At 44.5% G+C, this 22,112-nt stretch overlaps 1 protein-coding gene and 1 pseudogene across 1 annotated transcript in view; both read left to right on the top strand.

Annotated features, from left to right (window-relative positions):
* The window catches only part of LOC127348791 (uncharacterized), a 47,681-nt gene extending 39,331 nt beyond the window's left edge, over window positions 1–8,350 (top strand). Inside the window, exon 6 of the mRNA XM_051374695.2 lies at window positions 8,019–8,350. Within this exon, the coding sequence (XP_051230655.2) occupies window positions 8,019–8,350 (332 nt within the window). The remainder of the gene's footprint in view (window positions 1–8,018) is intronic.
* A 2,822-nt stretch (window positions 8,351–11,172) lies between these two features.
* Window positions 11,173–13,331, top strand: LOC127347430 (uncharacterized; annotated as a pseudogene).
* The last annotated feature ends 8,781 nt before the right edge of the window (window positions 13,332–22,112 follow it).

The raw sequence follows: 22,112 nt of genomic DNA, 5'->3' as shown, positions 1-22,112 counted from the left end.
GGGCCACGAGGTGGCCAGACACCAGGGCGGCGCGGCCTGGGCCTTGGCCGCGCCGGCCTGTCGTGTGGGTCCCTCGTGACTCCACCGACCTTGCCCTTCCGCCTACTTAAAGCCTCCGTCGCGAAAACCCTACCACGATCGACGAAACCCGCAAAAACCTTCCAGAGCCGCCGCCATCGCGAAGCCAAGATCTGGGGGACAGGAGTCTCTGTTCCGGCACGCCGCCGGGACGGGGAAGTGCCCCCGGAAGGCTTCTCCATCGACACCACCGCCATCTTCATCAACGCTGCTGTCTCCCATGAGGAGGGAGTAGTTCTCCATCGAGGCTCGGGGCTGTACCGGTAGCTATGTGGTTCATCTCTCTCCTATGTACTTCAATACAATAATCTCATGAGCTGCTTTACATGATTGAGATTCATATGATGATGCTTCTAATCTAGATGTCGTTATGCTAGTCAAGTGAATTTTACTTATGTGATCTCCAGAGACTCCTTGTCCCACGTGTGTAAAGGTGACAGTGTGTGCACCGTGTGGGTCTCTTAGGCTATATTTCACAGAATACTTATTCACTGTTATGAATGGCATAGTGAAGTGCTTATTTATATCTCTTTATGATTGCAATGTGTTTTGTATCACAATTTATCTATGTGCTACTCTAGTGATGTTATTAAAGTAGTTTTATTCCTCCTGCACGGTGTAATGGTGACAGTGTGTGCATCCGTGTTATTACTTGGCGTAGGCTATGATTATGATCTCTTGTAGATTATGAAGTTAACTATTGCGATGATGGTATTGATGTGATCTATGCCTCCTTTCGTAGCGTGAAGGTGACAGTGTGCATGCTACGTTAGTACTTGGTTTAGTTGTGTTGATCTGTCGTGCACTCTAAGGTTATTTAAATATGAACATCGAATATTGTGGAGCTTGTTAACTCCGGCATTGAGGGTTCGTGTAATCCTACACAGTTAGTGGTGTTCATCATCCAACAAGAGGGTGTAGAGTATGCATTTATCTATTCTGTTATGTGATCAATGTTGAGAGTGTCCACTAGTGAAAGTATGATCCCTAGGCCTTGTTCCTAAATACTGCTATCGCTGCTTGTTTACTGTTTTATTGCTTGTTTACTTCCTGCAATATTACTATCATCAACTGCACGCCAGCAAGCACTTTTCTGGCGCCGTTACTACTGCTCATATTCATTCATACCACTTGTATTTCACTATCTCTTCGCCGAACTAGTGCACCTATTAGGTGTGTTGGGGACACAAGAGACTTCTTACTTTGTGGTTGCAGGGTTGCATGAGAGGGATATCTTTGACCTCTTCCTCCCTGAGTTCGATAAACCTTGGGTGATCCACTTAAGGGAAACTTGCTGCTGTTCTACAAACCTCTGCTCTTGGAGGCCCAACACTGTCTACAAGAATAGAAGCACCCGTAGACATCAGCGGTCTATGTACTTTGTCGTAATGCCCTGATTAAATCTCATTATACTCATCATGATATATGTATGTGCATTGTTATGCCTTCTTTATTTTTCAATTGCCCAACTGTAATTTGTTCACCCAACATGCTATTTATCTTATGGGAGAGACACCGCTAGTGAACTGTGGACCCCGGTCTATTCTTTACATCTGAAATACAATTTACTGCAATACTTGTTCTTTACTGTTCTTCGCAAACAATCATCTTCCACACAATACGGTTAATCCTTTGTTCACAGCAAGCCGGTGAGATTGACAACCTCACTGTTACATTGGGGCAAAGTACTTTGGTTGTGTTGTGCAGGTTCCACGTTGGCGCCAGAATCCCTGGTGTTGCGCCGCACTACACTTCGCCGCCATCAACCTTCAACGTGCTTCTTGGCTCCTCCTGGTTCGATAAACCTTGGTTTCTTTCTGAGGGAAAACTTGCTACTGTCTGCATCACACCTTCCTCTTGGGGTTCCCAACGGACGTGTGTTAATTGCACGCATCAAGCATATTTTCTGGCGCCGTTGCCGGGGAGATCAAGACACGCTGCAAGGGGAGTCTCCACTTCCAATCTCTTTACTTTGTTTTTGTCTTGCTTTATTTTATTTACTACTTTGTTTGCTGCACTAAAACAAAACACAAAAAAATTAGTTGCTAGCTTTACTTTATTTACTGTCTTGTTCTCTATATCAAAAACACAAAAAAATTAGTTATTCGCATTTACTTTATCTAGTTTGTTTTATTTACTACTGTTAAAATGAATACTCCTGAGAACACTAAGTTGTGTGACTTCACTAGTTAGGCTTAATGGAAAACAACAACAAAATGAGAGATCTTTATGAACTTTATCTTGAATTAGGACATGATGTGTTTGAAGAGAGAATTAAAAAACCCATGGAACTTTATATGCATGCTAATGGGAATGTTATTAGTATGAATGCTTTGAACACCATTGTTGCTAATGCTATGGAAAATTCTAAGCTTGGGGAGGTCGGTTTTGATGAAAATGATCTCTTTAGTCCTCCGGGTATTGAGGAGAAAGTTTATGTTGATTATGATATGCCTCCCATATATGATGATTATAATGATAGTGGTCTTTTGGTGCCGCCTACTATGGAGAGTAAATTTTATTATGATTATACTATGCCTCCTACACTTGATGAGAATGATAATGATAGCTACTTTGTTGAATTTGCTCCCACTACAACTAATAAAATTGATTATGCTTATGGGGAGAGTAATGATACTTTTATGCATGTGAATAAGAATGCTTTATGTGATACTTATATTGTTGAGTTTGTTCATGATGCCTCTGAAAGTTATTATGAGAGAGGAAAATATGGTTGTAGAAATTTTCATGTTACTAAAACACCTCTCTTTATGTTGATAATCTTGAAGTTACTCTTGTTTTATCTTGCTATGCTTGTCACTTTGTTCTTCATGAATTTATTTGTGTACAAGATTCCCTTTCATAGGAAGTGGGTTAGGCTTAAATGTGTTTCTAATTTACTTCTTGATGCTCTCTTTTGCTTCAACTCTCATTCTTATGTGAGCATCATTAAAATTACTGACCCCATCTTAATGGCTATAAAGAAAGCACTTCTTGGGAGATAACCCATGTTATTATTTTACTTCTGCACTTTGTTTTATATTTGAGTCTTGGAAGTTGTTACTACTGTAGCAACCTCTCCTTATCTTTATTTTATTGCATTGTTGTGCCAAGTAAAGTCTTTGATAGTAAAGTCAATACTAGATTTGGATTACTGCGCAGAAACAGATTTCTTGCTGTCACGAATCTGGGCAGAATTCTCTGTAGGTAACTCAGAAAAATCTGCAAATTTACGTGCGTGATCCTCAGATATGTACGCAACTTTCATTCAATTTGAGCATTTTCATCTGAGCAAGTTAAGTGCCCCTGTAAAATTCGTCTTTACGGACTGTTCTGTTTTGACAGATTCTGCCTTTTATTTCGCATTGCCTGTTTTGCTATGTTCGATGGATTTCTTTGTTCCATTAACTTTCAGTAGCTTTGTGCAATGTCCAGAAGTGTTAAGAATGATTATGTCACCTCTGAATATATGAATTTTCAATTATGCACTAACCCTCTAATGAGTTTGTTTTGAGTTTGGTGTGGAGGAAGTTTTCAAGGGTCAAGAGAGGAGTATGATACAATATGATCAAGAAGAGTGAAAAGTCTAAGCTTGGGGATGCCCCCGTGGTTCATCCCTGCATATTTCAAGAAGACCCAAGCGTCTAAGCTTGGGGATGCCCAAGGCATCCCCTTCTTCATCGACAACATTATCAGGTTCCTCTAGTGAAACTATATTTTTATTCCGTCACATCTTATGTGCTTTGCTTGGAGCGTCTGTTTGCTTTAGTTTTTGTTTTGTTTGAATAAAATCGGATCCTATCATTCTTTGTTTGGGAGAGAGACACGCTCCGCTGTTTCGTATGAACACATATGTTCTTAGCTTTATCTTTAATGTTCATTGCGAAGGTTGAACTACTTCATTCATTGATATATGGTTGGAAACGGAAAATGCCGCATGTGGTAAATGGTATAATGTCTTGAATAATGTGATACTTAGCAATTGTTGTGCTCATATAGATCATGTTTAAGCTCTTGCATCATGTACCTTGCACCTATTAATGAATAACTACATAGAGCTTGTTAAAATTTGGTTTGCACGATTGGTCTCTCTAAGTCTAGATATTTTCTGGTTGAGGTGTTTGAACAACAAGGAGACGATGTAAAGTCTTATAATGCTTACAATATGTTTATATGTGAGTATTGCTGCACCATTTCATACTTGAGTTTGCTTCAAACAACCTTGCTAGCCTAGCCTTGTATTGAGAGGGATTCTTCTCGTGCATCCAAATCCTTGAGCCAAAAAACATGCCATTTGTGTCCACCATACCTACCTACCACATGGTATTTCTCCGCCATTCCAAAGTACATTACTTGAGTGCTACCTTTAAAACTTCCATTCTTTGCCTTTGCAATATATAGCTCATGGGACAAATAGCCTTAAAAACTATTGTGGTGAAGAATATGTACTTATGTGTCTTATTTCTTAATAAGTTGCTTGTTGTGCGGTAATCATGTTTCTGGGGACGCCATCAACTTTTACCTTTGTTGAATATCATGTGAGTTGCTATGCATGTTCGTCTTGTCTGAAGTAAGGGAGATTTTCATGATCAAATGGTTTGAGTATGCATATTGTTAGAGAAGAACATTGGGCCGCTAACCAAAACCATGAATCATGGTGGAAGTTTCAGTTTGGACACAAAACCTCAATCTCTTATGAGAATATTACCTATTGTTGAATGCTTAAGCATTAAAAGAGGAGTCCATTATCTGTTGTCTATGTTGTCCCGGTATGGGTGTCTAAGTTGAGAATGATCAAAAGCGAGAAATCCAATGCGAACCTTCTCCTTAGACCCTTGTACAGGCGGCATAGAGGTACCCCTTTGTGACACTTGGTTGAAACATATGTTATGCAATGATAATCCGTGTTAATCCAAGCTAATTAGGACAAGGTGCGAGCACTATTGGTATACTATGCATGAGGCTTGCAACTTATAAGATATCTTATACATAACACATATGCTTTATTACTACCGTTGACAAAATTGTTTCTATGTTTTCAAAATGAAAAGCTCTAGCATAAAAATAGTAATCCATGCTTCCCTCTGCGAAGGGCCATTCTTCTACTTTATGTTGAGTCAGTTTACCTATTCTTTCTATCCTAGAAGTAAACACTTGTATCAACTGTGTGCATTGATTCTTACATGTTTACCTATTGCACTTGTTATATTACTTTGTGTTGACAATTATCCATGAGATATACATGTTAAAGTTGAAAGCAACCGCTGAAACTTATATCTTCCTTTGTGTTGTTTCAAAGCTTTCTACTAAGAACTTATTGCTTATGAGTTAACTCTTATGCAAGTCTTATTGATGCTTGTCTTGAAAGTATTATTCATGAAAAGTCTTTGCTATATGATTCATTTGTTTACTCATTATCTTCATCATTGCTTCGAATCGCTGCATTCATCTCATATGCTTACAATAGTATGATCAAGATTATGATAGCATGTCACTTCAGAAATTATCTTTGTTATCGTTTACCTACTCGAGGGCGAGTAGGAACTAAGCTTGGGGATGCTTGATACGTCTCAAACGTATCTATAATTTCTTATGTTCCATGCTACTTTTATGATGATACTCACATGTTTTATACACATTATATGTCATTATTATGCATTTTCCGGCACTAACCTATTAACGAGATGCCGAAGAGCCAGTTGTTGTTTTTTGCTGTTTTTGGTTTCAGAAATCCTAGTAAGGAAATATTTTTGGAATTGGAAGAAATCAACGCCCAGGGTCCTATTTTCGCACGAAGCTTCCAGAAGACCGAAGAGGATAAGAAGTGGGGCCACGAGGTGGCGCCACACTAGGGCGGCGCGGCCTGGGCCTTGGCCGCGCCGGCCTGTTGTGTGGGGCCCTTGTGTGGCCCCCTGACCTGCCCTTTCGCCTACTTAAAGCCTCCATCGCGAAACCCCCAGTACCGAGAGCCACGATACGGAAAACCTTCCAGAGACGCAGTCGCCGCCAATCCCATCTCGGGGGATTCAAGAGATCGCCTCCGGCACCCTGCCGGAGAGGGGATTCATCTCCTGGAGGGCTCTTCATCGCCATGATCGCCTCCGGATCGATATGTGAGTAGTTCACCCCTGGACCATGGGTCCATAGCAGTAGCTAGATGGTCGTCTTCTCCTAATTGTGCTATCATGTTCGATCTTGTGAGCTGCCTATCATGATCAAGATCGTCTATTTGTAATCCTACATGTTGTGTTTGTTGGGATCCGATGGATATTGAATACTATGTCAAGTTGATTATCAATCTATCATATATGAGTTGTTTATGTTCTTGCATGCTCTCCGTTGCTAGTAGAGGCTCTGGCCAAGTTGATACTTGTGACTCCAAGAGGGAGTATTTATGCTCGATAGTGGGTTCATGCCTCCATTAAGTGCAGGACGGTGTGAGAAAGTTCTAAGGTTGTGGATGTGCTGTTGCCACTAGGGATAAAACATCGATGCTTTGTCTAAGGATATTTGTGTTGATTACATTACGCACCATACTTAATGCAATTGTCTGTTGCTTGCAACTTAATACCGGAAGGGGTTCGGATGATAACCTGAAAGTGGACTTTTTAGGCATAGATGCATGCTGGATGGCGGTCTATGTACTTTGTCGTAATGCCCTGATTAAATCTCATTATACTCATCATGATATATGTATGTGCATTGTTATGCCTTCTTTATTTGTCAATTGCCCAACTGTAATTTGTTCACCCAACATGCTATTTATCTTATGGGAGAGACACCGCTAGTGAACTGTGGACCCCGGTCTATTCTTTACATCTGAAATACAATCTACTGCAATACTTGTTCTTTACTGTTCTTCGCAAACAATTATCTTCCACACAATACGGTTAATCCTTTGTTCACAACAAGCCGGTGAGATTGACAACCTCACTGTTACGTTGGGGCAAAGTACTTTGGTTGTGTTGTGCAGGTTCCACGTTGGCGCCGGAATCCCTGGTGTTGCGCCGCACTACACTTCGCCGCCATCAACCTTCAACGTGCTTCTTGGCTCCTCCTGGTTCGATAAACCTTGGTTTCTTTCTGAGGGAAAACTTGCTACTGTCTGCATCACACCTTCCTCTTGGGGTTCCCAACAGACGTGTTTTAATTGCACGCATCATTGGTCGTCGCAATGGTTATGCTTATCGTTGCTACTCAATTTTGGTACCAAAGGATCATTTTACTAATGTCAAGGCACCCATTTCTCAATGGGTTCCTACACAAAATACTTTATTTTGTAGGGTTATGCCTACGATGCTCCAAAAGGGTTGTTTGATAGTGGATGCACCAAGCATATGACCGGAGGCAAATGGGCTCTTGACCAATTCATTGAAGATATCAACTCTACGGAAAGCATAACCTTTGTGGATAATTTAAAATGAAAGGTACTATGGTATGGCAAGGTGGTGATCACGAAAGACTTGTCTCTCGAGAATGTCATGTTGTTCAAATCCCTTTATTATAAATTGCTTTCAATCTATCATCTTGCGGATGCGGGCTATGATTCATAATTTTCTAAGCATTATGTCAAAGTATTTAGGAGTGATAATCTCAAATTGGTCCTTGTTAGATATGTGGAAGCCAACCTTTACGTGGTTGATCTCTCAAAAGTGAGTGCATCTCTTCTTACATGTCTAATGGCCACTATTGACTTGGGTTTTCTTTTTTCATTGAAGCCTTGGCCACTTCAACATGATGAATCTTAAACAACTTCTAAATGGTGGGCATATTGTTGTACTAACGGGTGTCACTTTTAAAAGAATCGTGTAATGTGTGCATGTGTTGCCGGGAAGCAATATGGGAAATGCATATCTTCAAGAGCATTATCGCCACTTCTCGGCCTTTGGAGCTCCTTCATTTGGATCTCTGTGGGCCATCAAATTATGATTCTCTTGTAGGAAGCAAGTATGTGCTCCTCATTGATTATTCAAGGTACATTTGGGTGTTTCTACTCAAGACTAAGCATGAAACCCACAAGTACTTCATATACTTTGCCAAGCAAGCTCAGCAAACATATGAAGCAGAGATCAAGGCGATTAGGACTGACAATTGCTCCAAGTTCAAGAACTACACCATGCGAGAGTTTGTTCAAGATGAGGGGATCAAGCACGAGTTCTCTTCACCTTATACCCCTCAACAAAATAATGTTCATGAAAGGAAGAACTTGACAATCATTGAGATGACAATAACCATGTTGGATGAATTCAAGCCCCCTATAACTTTTTGGTAGAAGCCATCTCTACCGTGGTTTATTACTTGAACAGTTTGTTCCTCTGCCTGTTGCACAACAAGACTCCGTACAAGCTCATCACGGGGAACACAAGCCCAATGTCATCTATTTTCGCGTGTTTGGATGCAAGTGCATCGTCAAGAACAAGAAGGAAATGCTTAGTAAATTTGAATCTAGATTTATCGAGGATATCTTTGTTGGTTATGCAGATGACTCTCACACCTATAGATACTACAACAAAACCAATGGTTGTGTTAAAGTATCTTGTGATGTGGAGTCTTAGAGAATAATGGCTCCCAAGCGGAGCAAGTTCTTCCAAGTGTTGTAGGAGAGGGGGTTTGTTCTCAAGCCATGAAGGCTATGGGCATTGGGCATATCTTTTCGACCCACGAAGTTGAAGATGAAGGAAATGATGGATAAGACCGAAGATCAACTCAAGTGGAGCCTAGTTGTACTATAGTTGAGTCATCAAGTACATCACAAGTGGATCTAATCACTAGGGGGGCATACCGAAGAAGAAGCACCAAGCCCTGAACCACTTGAGCAGGATCAAGAAGGAGAACAAGACTCTTCTAGACCTCAAGATCAAACTCAAGTTGTTGTTCATGGTCAAGATTTACCAAGAGATGAATTGTTTAATATTAAGAAACCATCTGGAAGATCGAAGGCCGCCACAAAATCTAGTGGGAACCAAGTTGATAAGATCCTCAGAAGCATATCCAAAGGAGTATATCTCCCCTCACAAAGTTTTGTCAACGTCACACTTTTGTGTCTAGTTTTGAGCCAATCAAGGTACATGAGGCTTTGCTCGATCCGGATTGGGTGATTGACATGCAATAAAAACTCGAGTGTTTCACCCGCAATGAAGTATGGTCTCTTGTTGAGAGACCCAAAGATCACCACATCAGTGTGATTGAAACCAAATGGGTGTTCAAGAACAAGTAAGACGGGAATGTAGTCTGTCACAAGAAATAAAGTAGGGTTACTGGCACAAGGGTTTACCCAAATAGAAGGTATGGACAATGAGGACACCTTCGCGTCCGTTGCTTTCCTTCAGCTATTCATATTTTTCTTGATTATGCATCTTCTTATAATTTATAACTTCAAGCTTTATCAAATGGATGTGAAAAATGCTTTTATAAATGGTCCCTTGAAAGAGGTGACATATGTTGCTCAACCCCCGGGCTTTGAAGATCCACACCATCCCAACCATGTGTATTTACTCCATAAGGCACTCTATGGTCACAAGCAAGCTCCACATTCTTGGTATGAGTACCTTAGATATTTCTTACCCAAGAATGGGTTTAGTGTGGGTAAGGTCAAGTCCAACCTTTTCATCAAACGGGTTAAAGGGGGTGGCTTGTTCATATGTCAAATCTATGTTGATAATATTATTTTTGTTGGATCTACCAAAAAATATAACAAAGCTTTTGCCGACTTGATGACTAAGAAATTTGAGATGTCCAGGATAGGAGAGTTGAGGTACTTTCTTGACTTCCAACTGAAGCAACTTGACGAGAACACCTTCATATTCCAAGAGAAGTATTTAAAGGGCATGATCAAGAAGTTTGATATGACCAAGGTCAACCCTTCGAAGATGCCCATGCCAGCTAATGGGCAACTTGGCCTTAGAGAAGGACATCAAGCAGCGGACCAAAAGGTATATCGATCCATGATAGGATCCTTGCTCTATCTTTGCACTTAGAGATCGGATATCATGTTAAGTGTAGAGATGTGTGCTCGTTTTCAGTCCGCTCCAAAGGACATTCACTTGGTAGCGATCAAACTGATGTTAAGATATCTTGTTTTCACTCCAACTACCGAGCTTTGGTATTCAACTTTTAACCTTGGGGCTATTCAGATTTCGATTAGTTCGACGATAAAGTTGACCAAAAGTTGACCTCAGGGCTTTGGGATGATTGCGTCTCTGACATGTGTTCTAAAAAAATAATGTATATATAGTTATGTACTCGTCCACAAAGTTAACGGAGAACCACTGATGTTCGCAATACTTCTTTCATCTACGTGGAATGTATACATGGGTGACTATGTTAGGAGGATAGTAGCATCCCTAGCCCATGAGATCAAACCACATGTTTAATGCTTTGGTGTATACTATATAAAAGACAAAATATTTTTCGAGTAGGAGACTCTGTTTCGATTGATAGGGAGGTACCTGTGGTGTATTCGTCAATTTCTAGACATGCCGATCAATTTCTTGATTTAGTTACGGGTAGATTGTGTGTGCATAGGTTAGGTTCATAGAGATGAATATTTGTGAGCTTTGTGGTGTAGTTTATTTCACACACAAAAGTTGACTATGTCGCCCCGTGGCTTTGTTAAAATTCCTTTTGCAACCGAAACCCCTGTTTGGAGATATGAAGTTCCAAAAGAACTTGACCATGAAAAATGCTCACCTCTCTCGTTGCAATCGCTGGCTACCGCCGTGCCAGGCCAAGTGTCGCCGGAAGCGGCATGCGTGTGATGCGACGCACCACGCGACGTGGCTCCTTGAACCCCTAGCTCTGTTCCTATGTCCGGTCAGTGACATACTGGACCCACGTCTGTGCTTAACCGCGGTTCATCGTTTCTACCAAAGCCCCACCGCCGATCTAACCACGGTTATACCCGGCCGTCACTGCCACTTCCATTAGTAGCTAGTCTCACCTGGTCGGTGTCTGTTCCCCTTCCCATTAGTAGTACTAACCCAGTACCCAACCAAGGCTCATCGGTTCCTAACCAAGGAAGGAGGCGCATGGTGTAGTAGCAGTACGACGGAGGAGGAGCGATCAAAAGCAAACTCCGGCTCGGTCATCGTCGCCATGACGAAGAAGAAGCCTACGCCATGGCACGGCACCGCCGCAGCCAACTCGCCCTCCCCTGCCTCCCCCTCGGCCTCCTCGGGCTCCCGCATTGTGCCTTCGTCATGCGCGCCGACGCACAAGAAGAAGAAGAAGAGTGCTACGAGCGGCGTCGGCGACGCCGCCGCCGTTGTCCCGGCGGCGAGGGGATCGTCCATCTACAGAGGCGTGAGCAGGTGCGCATGCAGTACTACTTTCTTGTCCACGCGCGCCGTTCGTGTTCTTGTGTTTGATTTCCGGGAGGTGTTCTTGTGTTTGCTGGCGACTGTAGGCACAGAGCCTCAGGGAAGTTCGAGGCGCACCTGTGGGACGGGCATTGCCGGAGCACGGAACAGAGCAGGAAGGGCAGGCAAGGTGAGACGCACAGGCTTGGATTTCATTTGTCGTGCTTGGCAATTTGGTTGCATTTGCAACGATTATTCTTCTTCGTCACTTTGCTGTTTTGTGTGCTAGCTATCTGACATTCTTGTTCTTCAACTACTTTGTTTGCAACCTTGTGTTCGTCCGCCTCGGGATTTGCACGCATCCATGTCTGATCGATGTCTCTTTGGTCGCTTCCAACAGTTTATCTTGGTGAGTACTACTTTTCAGTGCTATTATGATTCACAAGTTATGCCACGATGCGCATATATTGCTTAATTTCCTGAACATTAATCTTGAATTTCAGATCATTAACCATTAATTTGTTCTTTCTTTGCATCATTAGTACATGCATGGTTTGATTAGCTAGATCGTTAATTAATCATGTTCTCTTTGCAGGAGCTTATGACACGGAAGAGGCCGCAGCTCGCACCTATGATCTTGCGGCGCTCAAGTACTGGGGCTCGGACTGCCGCCACCTGCTCAACTTCCCGGTAAGTTCAGGAGTACGGAGCAGTACCATGACTCCGTTGCTAGTTCCGTTGAAGTTTACAGTACACTGAAACTTACCAGTATATAACTGTAAGCGGAGAAGTAGGCTGGAATCTGAGACTGCGCTGCGAATCTGCGATGAATGCAGGTTGAAGCGTACAGGCAGGAGCTTGAGAGGATGCGGTGCGTGACTCGAGAGGAGTACCTGGCCAGACTGAAGCGCGAGAGCAGCGGCTTCACCAGAGGCGCCTCCAAGTACAGGGGAGTAGCAAAGTACGCACGCACGCTGCACGCATTCCCTCAATCCAGCTGCAATCTTCTGCTAAATGATATGTTCGCATATGGAAAATTCAGATCATTGCATCCGTTACATTGTTACTGCCATTGGTCAATGCAAATGACATGTATGCGATGACAAATTCAGAACACTGCATTTCTTTGCTGACGAGAATACGTTATTGGCACCGCAGGCATCACGCCAACGGCCACGGCCGGTGGGAGGCGAGGATTGGTGACCGTCGCCATACCGCCAAGAGATACGTCTACTTGGGGACATACGGTGCGTCGTTCTCCCCTGTCCTTGAACTACAGCAGAATGTACGACTTTCCTGGCTAAAATGCATGCGCGCGTGTGTTCTCCCGTGGCTGCAGATACCCAGGAAGAGGCGGCCATGGCCTACGACCTCGCGGCGATACGGATGCGGGGCCTCGCCGCCGTCACCAACTTCGACCTCGACTGCTACATGGAGTACCTGCAGCCGCCCCTCTGCAAGGTCGACCCAGAGGTCCTGGAACCGGCGGCGCCAATGCTGCTGCAGCCCAAGATCGAGCCCATGGACGACGAGCTGGTGCTCCGCGACGACGTGGACCGCGTCTTCGGTGAGTTCTTGCAGGCGCTCGGCATGGACCCTGCCGACTTCGACTCCAGGCAGCGGCAAGCATGGTGGCCGGCTGATTACGAGGACGTGCGCGACCTGCCCGCAGACATCGTCTTCGAGGACGACATCGAGAGCGTGGTGTTCGACGCACCTGGAGCTTCTCAGGGTGGCGCGGCGGCGCCGGTGCTCCGCGACGACGTCGACGACGTGGACCGCGCCGTCGCCGAGTTCCTGCATGCGCTCGCCATGGACCCCGCCGACTTCGACGCCAGGCGCCCGCCCCTGCCGACCGACGTCCGCTTCGAGGACGACATCGAGAGCGTGCACTGCGACGACGACGCCGCTGCAGCCGCAACCATCAGCTCGCTGGCGTCGGGCCGCTGGCGGTGATGGACGTGACGCTAGCTACTTCCACGGCGGCATGCACAGCACCTCTAGTCCCCTCCGTGCTACCGCATGCGCACGTACGTGTCAGGTTTGTAGTTACTGCTAAGGTACGTAGGTAGACTGTGTTTTGTGGGCGGTTGTAAATGTCTGACGAAGTGCGGTTCATTTTGTTGATGGATGGAGTGGCAGCGATGTCATGGCCGCCAGCCGGTTACTTGTAGCAGTGAACGTGCTAAGCTTTTGGTCTAAGCTTTCGATATTTGCACCGTGTCGCTCGGTCCCGTTGATTTGACGATACAGAGTTTGTGTGCGTGCTTAATCATTAAGGCGCGACACATTGCTGCATCGATCGCGCAAATTTTTTGTCGCCAGGAAAGTGAAAACTAAATAAGTGGTACACTGGTACGGTAACCGTCGGGTTCAAAGAAAGTGATTATGTGATGGCACCTCGGAAAACTGCAACTTGTATCACAACCGCACGACCCCCGCGTTCCATCTCGTGGCGACATGCCTCAACCCTAGCACCGCCATCGAGGGCCCATCCATCTTTCTTCCTCTCCGCCATTGCCGACACCCCTCTCGGGGTCTCCGGTGAAGCTAGACCTTGGGCCGGCAACCCTAGTGTCATAGTGTCATTGTACCTGTTGTTGATGTTGGTCCTCAATCTGTTTGCTGACGAGTTTCAGATTTGGATATCTCCGCGGGAGATCCTCTTGGCGCCCCTTGATCTTCTAGATCGTATGTGTTATGGTATGTGTTATGATCATGCCTGTACATATCTATCATCAGCCCGTGCGCGTTCAAAAGGGCAAGAGCGATGATCCGCTTGCGATCGACAATCACTACGGGAAAAACTGTCTTTGCCGTGCAACTATTTGCACGGCAAAGGGCCTTATATGCACGGTAAAGGCTTTGCCGTGCGTTGCCGCACGGCAAAGACCGCACGGTAAAGTCATTGACGGCAAAGGCTTTTTTGCCGTGCGCCTCGTCAATGTTGCACGGCAAAGGTCTTTGCCATGCGACGTCGCACGGCAAAGGTCGCTTCTTTGCCGTGTGCTAAATATGTTTTATCTAAAAAAAAGCTCCAAACTGATCGGTCTGGGATTCAAACCTAGGACACAAATTAGGGAAAGCGTGCAACCTTGCCACTAAACTAAGCGTTCGTTTGTTGATAACTATACCACGCCATACCTTTTGAGCTGAGAAGAAATCCAGTTTTTACATCTTTGCCGTGCGCTTACACTAGGCAAAGGCTTGCTTTGCCGTGTGTTTGTTAAAAACACTAGGCAAAGACTTGCTTTGCCGTGCGTTTGTTAAAAACACTAGGCAAAGGCGTGCACGGCGATGCCTTTTGTGCTTTGCCGTGTGCCATCGTCTTTGCCGTGTAGTCTATCTTTGCCGTGCGCTATGTTGGTCCTTTGCCATGCAACTTTCTTTACCGTGCGCTCTCTTCCGTCGTTGCCGTGAATCAAATCTTTGCCGTGCGCTCGTGTCTCTGTTTGCCGTGGCCAAAATCTTTACCGTGCGTTTTTCTACGTGCGCACGGCAAAGAAATCTTTGCCGTGCGGAAACACACGGCAAAGATGCAATGCACGGCAACTGCATTTTTTCCCGTAGTGAATATGGGACATCTCGACATCTAGATTTACATGGTGTTGACTGAGGCAGAGAATGTTACAACCGATATGATTGGAGGACTAGAAGGTTTTCGTGTCTCATGTTGAGTTCGGGACTGGTAATGGCGGTGGGGGAAGGGGGTCTTGGTTGCGATGAAGAGAACATGGTGTTCGATGACTTGCAATAGAGGCATTGGCCAATGGGGGCCAGAAAGCATTGCATGACTTCTTTTGGTGGTGCTCATCTACTACCGAGTCTTGATTTTCAAGATGACAACCCAAGGTATGACCTTCATTACAACATCTCCGCGTCTCCCAAACCGCGTCCGGTATTAGCGTTGGATCAAGCGCTTGGGGGCCGTCACGTGGTGCCACTTATGGGGCGCGTCTGTACCCAACTGCGTCCCCTTAACACGGCCGCCACATTTTTTTGGGTTTAGGGTATTTGAAGACACAACCAATCCAAATATACCACACAAATAAATATGTTTGGGCATATTGTTTTCAAATTGAAAGTTAATAAACAACAAACCAAACAAATAGAAATTGGGCTAGATCAAGGCGTCGGCACATTTGATGCATCTCCTTTGAGCCTCCATAGATGCTCTACGAGATCACATTGCGGTTGAGTGTGAACATTAGTGTCACGGATTTCTGCATGCAAGACCAGAAAATCAACAAACTCTGCAGGCACCTGGTGATCAACCTCCGCAAGAGGATCCTGACACTCGTAGGGACCAACATGTCTGGCTGGAGTCTTGCGCGGTCATTCTCGATGACCATGTTGTGCATGCTCACACAAGCTTGCATCACCTCCTACATTTGGTCGTGAGACCAGCAAAGAGCATGATACCGAACAATAGAAAATTTAGATTGAAGCACAACAAATGCCCGCTCGACATCCTTTCGGCGACTCTTCTGGCGCTCAGCAAAGTAGAAATTTGTCTGACCTACTGGCACGGAGATTGTTTTGTTTTGACAAACGTCGCTGATGGTTGTGAAATACGCTATATTTTCTTGCGTTTAAACCCCTAGCTAAGTCAAAAAATTGACTAAGTTTACCTCTCAACTTGCCACTAATGCCTAATCAATGCGAAGATATGCAATCTCTTCTATTTTTGGATGTTGTGCAGGATATCACGTCATAATGGCAAATGGACCTATAAATACTGAAGAAAATCGCGTCAGGAGCATGTAAAGTTGACTACGCTCGGAAAGGCGGTTCTAGGGGCTTTAACGCGTATCGGTACAGGCAAGCCCCGCCCGTACCGCCCGCCCGTACCATGCGCCGCTGCGTTCCCGAGGTCAAACACTATAAAAGCCGTGAAGGGACCGATCCTGAAAAGAGAGCCATTCGTCGCAAAACAGAGCTGCCATCGACCAGATCCATCTGCAACACACCGAAGGAGATCCATTCCCATAGTTCATCTCCTCCATAGCCATAGCCATCACCATTGCAATAGAGATCTCCTTGAGAATTAGCGATCATTGTAAAAATATTGTGATTTTAATCTAAATATTTTGTACAATGATTTATATCTTTGATCTTGATCTTGATATTATGTGTGAGTAGTCCTCACGGGCTGCGGGTTGGGGTGAATCCTTACAGCAACTATGTGCATCTAATCTTATGTTATGTGTAAGGATTGAGTATGAGTTTTGCGATCTTGTATCCTTATCTCTTTGCCTCGTCTTTGATGATCTGCATCTACCCATGTCATTAGAGAGGATCAAGGGAAGAGGTGGGATGAGTGGAGAACGGCGTGTTCTCGCGAAACCTCAGTGACACAAAGGGAAAAGTACCGGTACGTGTTTAGTGATTCAGTCGTGATCATAGCACAATCATCTAGCTTAAGGCTTTGGTCTGTATTTGCTTAATAACTGTTGTTGCTTGCGACTGTGAGGACAATGGTTGGACCATTAGGCTCTTGTCAACTCTGACTTTAGGGGCAAGGGTATTTAGGGATGTGCTACCCACAAATCTCTTATCTATATCTTTACTATTAAACGCCAATGCGACCCGTACGTCGTATGTCGCTGCGCCAGATTGATTCGATCGATTTGTTTCCGGTTCGTGGACGATCGGTTTGTCGAGAGTCATGTAAGTCATGTAGATTCAGAATCGTACACAAAGTAGACACCCGATCAACTCCCACGGCCCACCGCAATGCACGTTGGCCCGGCCCAGTGCAATCCCATGGAACATGTCTATCTGTGAGACTGTGACACTGTCCTCCACGCGTTGGAACGATCGATCATCTCAAGCCAGCCCAAAAGCAAAGAAACAGACCTGGTCCTTCCAAAAACCAGATCGGCAACTGAGTCGTGGAGTCCTGGTTGAACCTGAATACCGATCGTAGCGTGTTCTTAAATAACTATATGGCTATGGTAAAATACAATGGATTGATTGGAACGATTCGCAACCTTTTCGCCCCCGCGCGATCGCAAACAGTGAAGCAGCGGATCTAAGGCTACAAGAAGTTTAGAACGTGGTGAGATTGGAACTAGAGGAGGCCAACATCAGGCTGCTTAAGGAGGCCACACCCGCGGAGGCTTGCCATGGCGAGCGAGAAGCGTCGCCCGCACCAGCAGCGTTCGGGCATACAGCGATAACGAGTGCTATAATACTACAAGGATGAGGTGGGGTTTGGAATCGTACGTGAACGATGTCGGGCTTCCTTAGGAAGCCACGCCGGTGGCGATTCACCAGAACTGCGCGCACGCACAGTCACACCTGTCCGCACCGAAGAAAATGGAAAAAAGCATGCCGGCATCGTTGTTGCGGCGAGCCAGCCGGGGACGATGGCAATGAGGCGGCAACATGCCCCCGTCGTCATGACCCTGGATCCGGATGAGCACCCTCCCGCGATCCTGCTGAGTGCCCACAACTTTCTTTCTCATGCGCTTTGGCTTCACTTGTTGTCCGGTAGGTGCAACCCAAGAGCAACTCCTGACTATGATTGCTTTTTTCTAAATATTCACTGTGCTTCTAATTGGATGCTCAGAAATATGGGCAATTTTACAAGAACTACCACCAGAAACCCTTGGAGGAATCTTCAAGGCAACATCAACAATGGAACCGTACTACCTTCAGTTGTCGGTTTCCAATCTATGGACAAGAATGCCGCGTTGCTGCTGCGCCGGGGATGATAGACTGTGTCGAGATGCAGTGACAACGTTCAGTTGGGGAGGGGCAATCAATGGGATCATATGACGCGACGGTTTTCGAAGGGCACAACGGAGGCAGGCTCCTGCCGCTGCTGCAGCGCAGGCGGGCTCCTATCCAGGGCGGTGGCAACTGGAAGGGTCGATCGTTTCGAGACAAATAATAGGTGACTTCATTATCTACATTTAGAAATTTTTTTGAATTTTTAACAAGTTCAAATGCTGTTTTGGCTTTTGAAAGAAAAAAAAACCCGGTGTAGAGCTTGGGCTACAAAATACACACTCGCAAATACCATTCGTTCTAAGGTATCGCATTGTATAAGGTATTACAGTTATATATTTTCAAGAGCCCTGTATTAAATAGGTTTTGTAGTGTTATTATTGTGATTCCGTAGCGAAGCACGGGTAATGTGCTAGTTTTATTTATTACACATATGAGTTTTATTTATATATGTATGCATAGCTGCAGGTGGAACCTTAACCCTGGCTTATTTCCATCATTGAACACAACCCACTCAAAAGTAAATTAGATAGGTCCGGTAAACTAAAGATAAAATACACTAGTAAAGTCTTGTAGACGTTTCCTTCATACACTATTTAGCAGTGCTTCCCAAGGTTCGATTAAACCTAGGTCTTCTAGGAAAAAAGTTTACCATACTACAATCTATAATCCAGATCGGAGGTATCAGCCGCCCGTGTCGGATAGATACCATTGGCTAGATAGTAGCCTTTAGTATATTATTGGCCTTTGATCTCAGTTGCATGGTGGATCATGATCTTCCACAAGTTTCGAAAACACCAGAGAGTACTGTAGCACGTTGATGGCATTGTGCGATCCCACCATGCCAAAGAAAGAATGCCAAATCCAGAGGTCATAACCTGCCACAGCTTCAAGCATCACACTTCAATATCCATAACACCCTTTGTGCAAACATTTCCAAGCAAACTGGCATTTAATCCATGACCAATTCATACAATCGATGCTTCCAAGCATCACAGGAAATCCTCTTGCTGCATTTTGAGCCATGATCCTAGCAGTGTTTTCTTTAGTGGCCCTCTCAATTAGTACTTGCCAAACTTTCCCACCTTTGCTCGGTATAATTTGAACATGCATTCAATGGCAGTGGACTCACTCATGTGGAGGGGAGTGGCCCCCCACATTCTAGCCCGAGTTAGCGAACCACCTGCGGAGAAAACGGCGGCGAGGGAGTCAGGCGTCATGGCCGAGTCCAACGCATGTGAAATATTGCATCAGAGGGGGGCACCGATCTGAGCAGTGGTGGAGGGTTGGGAGGCGCGACGTGAAAGAAAGGAAGGAAGCAACGGTGTCGGCTGTGGTACCTGCGTCGCTTTTAGTTGCGTCCGACGTCCCCACAACGTCCCATGTGTAGCGTGGATGGCCTCGGGGCGCCGGACAGCGTATTGGACCACGCTGAATTGAGAAGGGCTTTGGGGTGCGTGGCTGGGCGGTCAAACGTCCGACGCGCTCTAAATCCCTTTGGGGGATGGTTTGAGGGAGGCGACTGGAGAAATTTTACCTAGCAGTGACTTTGATGAAGGCATTGTTTTGGGATCTTAGACTTCCTCCAGGGTGAAAACTAAGATCTATTGATCGTGCGACGATGATGTTTTTACATTGTTCCCTTGAGGGTCTAGATTTTGGAGAATCTCTTTTATAGTCTAGGTGTTATCTTTCGTGGTGGCTGTGTGCTGCTGCACGAGTGGATGTTCACCGTGGCGGGGATTCCTTCTTTACATATTTTATTGTTGAAAAGGCTAGGTGCAATTGATATCTTTGCGGTATCAATATATTTGCTTTGTTAAGAAAGCAAGGGCACCACCATATGTAGAGAGTCATGTGCCTCCGTGTAAAAGTTTACCAGCAGAAACTCACGGCATGCACCTTCCGGTGAGATGGTGTCATGTTTGCCATTAAGGGACCTTTTGGATGCAAAGTATTTTTTAAAAAGGCTTAGTAATTTGAGGTGTTTGGTTACACTAAAATACCATGGTTTTCCCAAAAACTGAGTTGTATTCACAATATTGAAAAAGAGTTTTCCACCTCTTCCCCACTCCCCATCCCCAACCAGGGTTTTACAAAAACTAACTCTCCATTTAGAAGGTTAGTATAGTCAAAAATATGTATTTAGGTTTTGTTTCATATTTAGAAAGACGTGGCGGTGGTGACTCGCTAAAGATGGAATAAAATCCTCCTCGTCCTGGTGTTGCGCCTAGCTTCCCCGGAGGGGGTCTGGAGGTTTCTATCCGACAGATATCTCCAGATTTGGTCCTTGTTCTTTCCAACTAGCTACGCTTCTCTTCATCGGTGATGGCTCCTACTCTCGTGCGCTGGTGTTTTGGGGCCTTAGCATGAGGAGTTTCTGTATGCCTACTACAACAAGCTCTACTACGACAAGCTATGTCTGGCTCCAATGAGAAAGCGCGAGGTTGACGGTGCGTCTTCGGCTCGTACGAGTGGTTGTAGTCGTTGCTTTTCCAAAGAATTTTTTGTAGTTTTATTGTACTGTTCTTGAGGATTATGAATAAATTAGTGAACTTTTCACAACAATGAAAAAACAGCGCCGGGCTAACCAACACTAAAAAAAAATCCTAGTTTTATAAAAAGAGGGTCACACCTCTTTCTCCAATACTAAAAGAAAACCCACAAGTTCAGAGACACTTTAATTTTTAAAACTACAACATTTGTTACAGCCAAGCACCTCAAATTATTTTAAGATACGATTTTTTTGGAAACTAACATATTTTGAGAAAACTTCAAAAATGTCAAGCTACCATAAACTATCTCTTGGCCAAGCAATGAAACATCATGGTTCTGTAATACTTGGGTTTAATTGTTCTTTAAGTGTGATTTTGCTATCAATTGCTGGAGTTTCTTTTAAGGGAAAGCCACCGCGGCGTACTTTATTAATTATGCATCACAGATACATCGTTCGCCAGCACACTTACAATAAAACCAGGAGGATCTTCGTGCCAAACAATTGGCACCTCTCCCTCCGAATGTCTAGCCAAAGTATGTGCTGCCGTACTAGCTTCCCTAGGACTATGAAAAAACACAATTTCATGTGTTTTTTCATAGTCAGCAGCAGCCAGCCATGCAATCGGAATTGACTTCAATCATGTTGCTTCCAACTTGTCCTGCTAGAATAAGACCGTCATGTAGAGCTCTTGCTTCTGCAAAAGATGGGTCAGAAATAAAAGGAATACCACAACAGTTAATTGCTATAAATCCCCCACTGTCATTTCGAATAATTGCACTAGTACTACTAGAGCCCGTGTCAGCCCAGAAACCCGCATCAACATTAAGCTCCACAAATTCTTCCGATGGTTTTACCCATCCGTGCCTAATAATTTCTGGAGTGTTGTTAACATTCAGTGGCCTCCGAATTTGCCTATTTCGGACATGCTCCTCCTAGCATGAGATACCTTTCAGCGTGCCTGTTTGTTAGAACTGTTTTTTTTTTTTTTTTGGAAGTGGTGCTTGTGTGTCTTGGAATATTTGGAAGATGCGAAACAATCTTATTTTCCATGAAATTCCACCCTCGTTTGTTCGCTGGAGAATAGGGTTTCGAAGTGATCTTTTGGTGCATCAGTTCAGAATTAAGGCGGCTGCAGATCAACCTCTTCTTGACTAGGTGTTGTCTGTTCTAGTATAGTGGGTGTTTTTTCTTGTTCATTTTTCCCTCCTTGATGTAAGTTCTTATACTTTGGACACTTTATCCCTGTACAGTTCGGGTGTTTATTTATATATTTATAAAATTACATCGTAGGGGACTCCTCTATAGTAAAGTTGTCACACAAAATTAAAACAGAGCTAGGCTGGGACTCCGTTCCATTTTTTAAATTCCTGGTAAGTTCACTGAGTAATTCTCATCGTCCACCTACGAAGGACGTGTTTAAATAATTGTGATGATGAGACTTAGAGAAGTGCATAGTTCAGGAGGAGAAACATTGCATCTACAAGTAAAGAATGTAGTACTGGATT

Source organism: Lolium perenne, chromosome 4, assembly GCF_019359855.2.
Source record: "Lolium perenne isolate Kyuss_39 chromosome 4, Kyuss_2.0, whole genome shotgun sequence".
NCBI lineage: Eukaryota > Viridiplantae > Streptophyta > Magnoliopsida > Poales > Poaceae > Lolium > Lolium perenne.
This window is presented reverse-complemented; position numbering and strand designations above follow the sequence as displayed.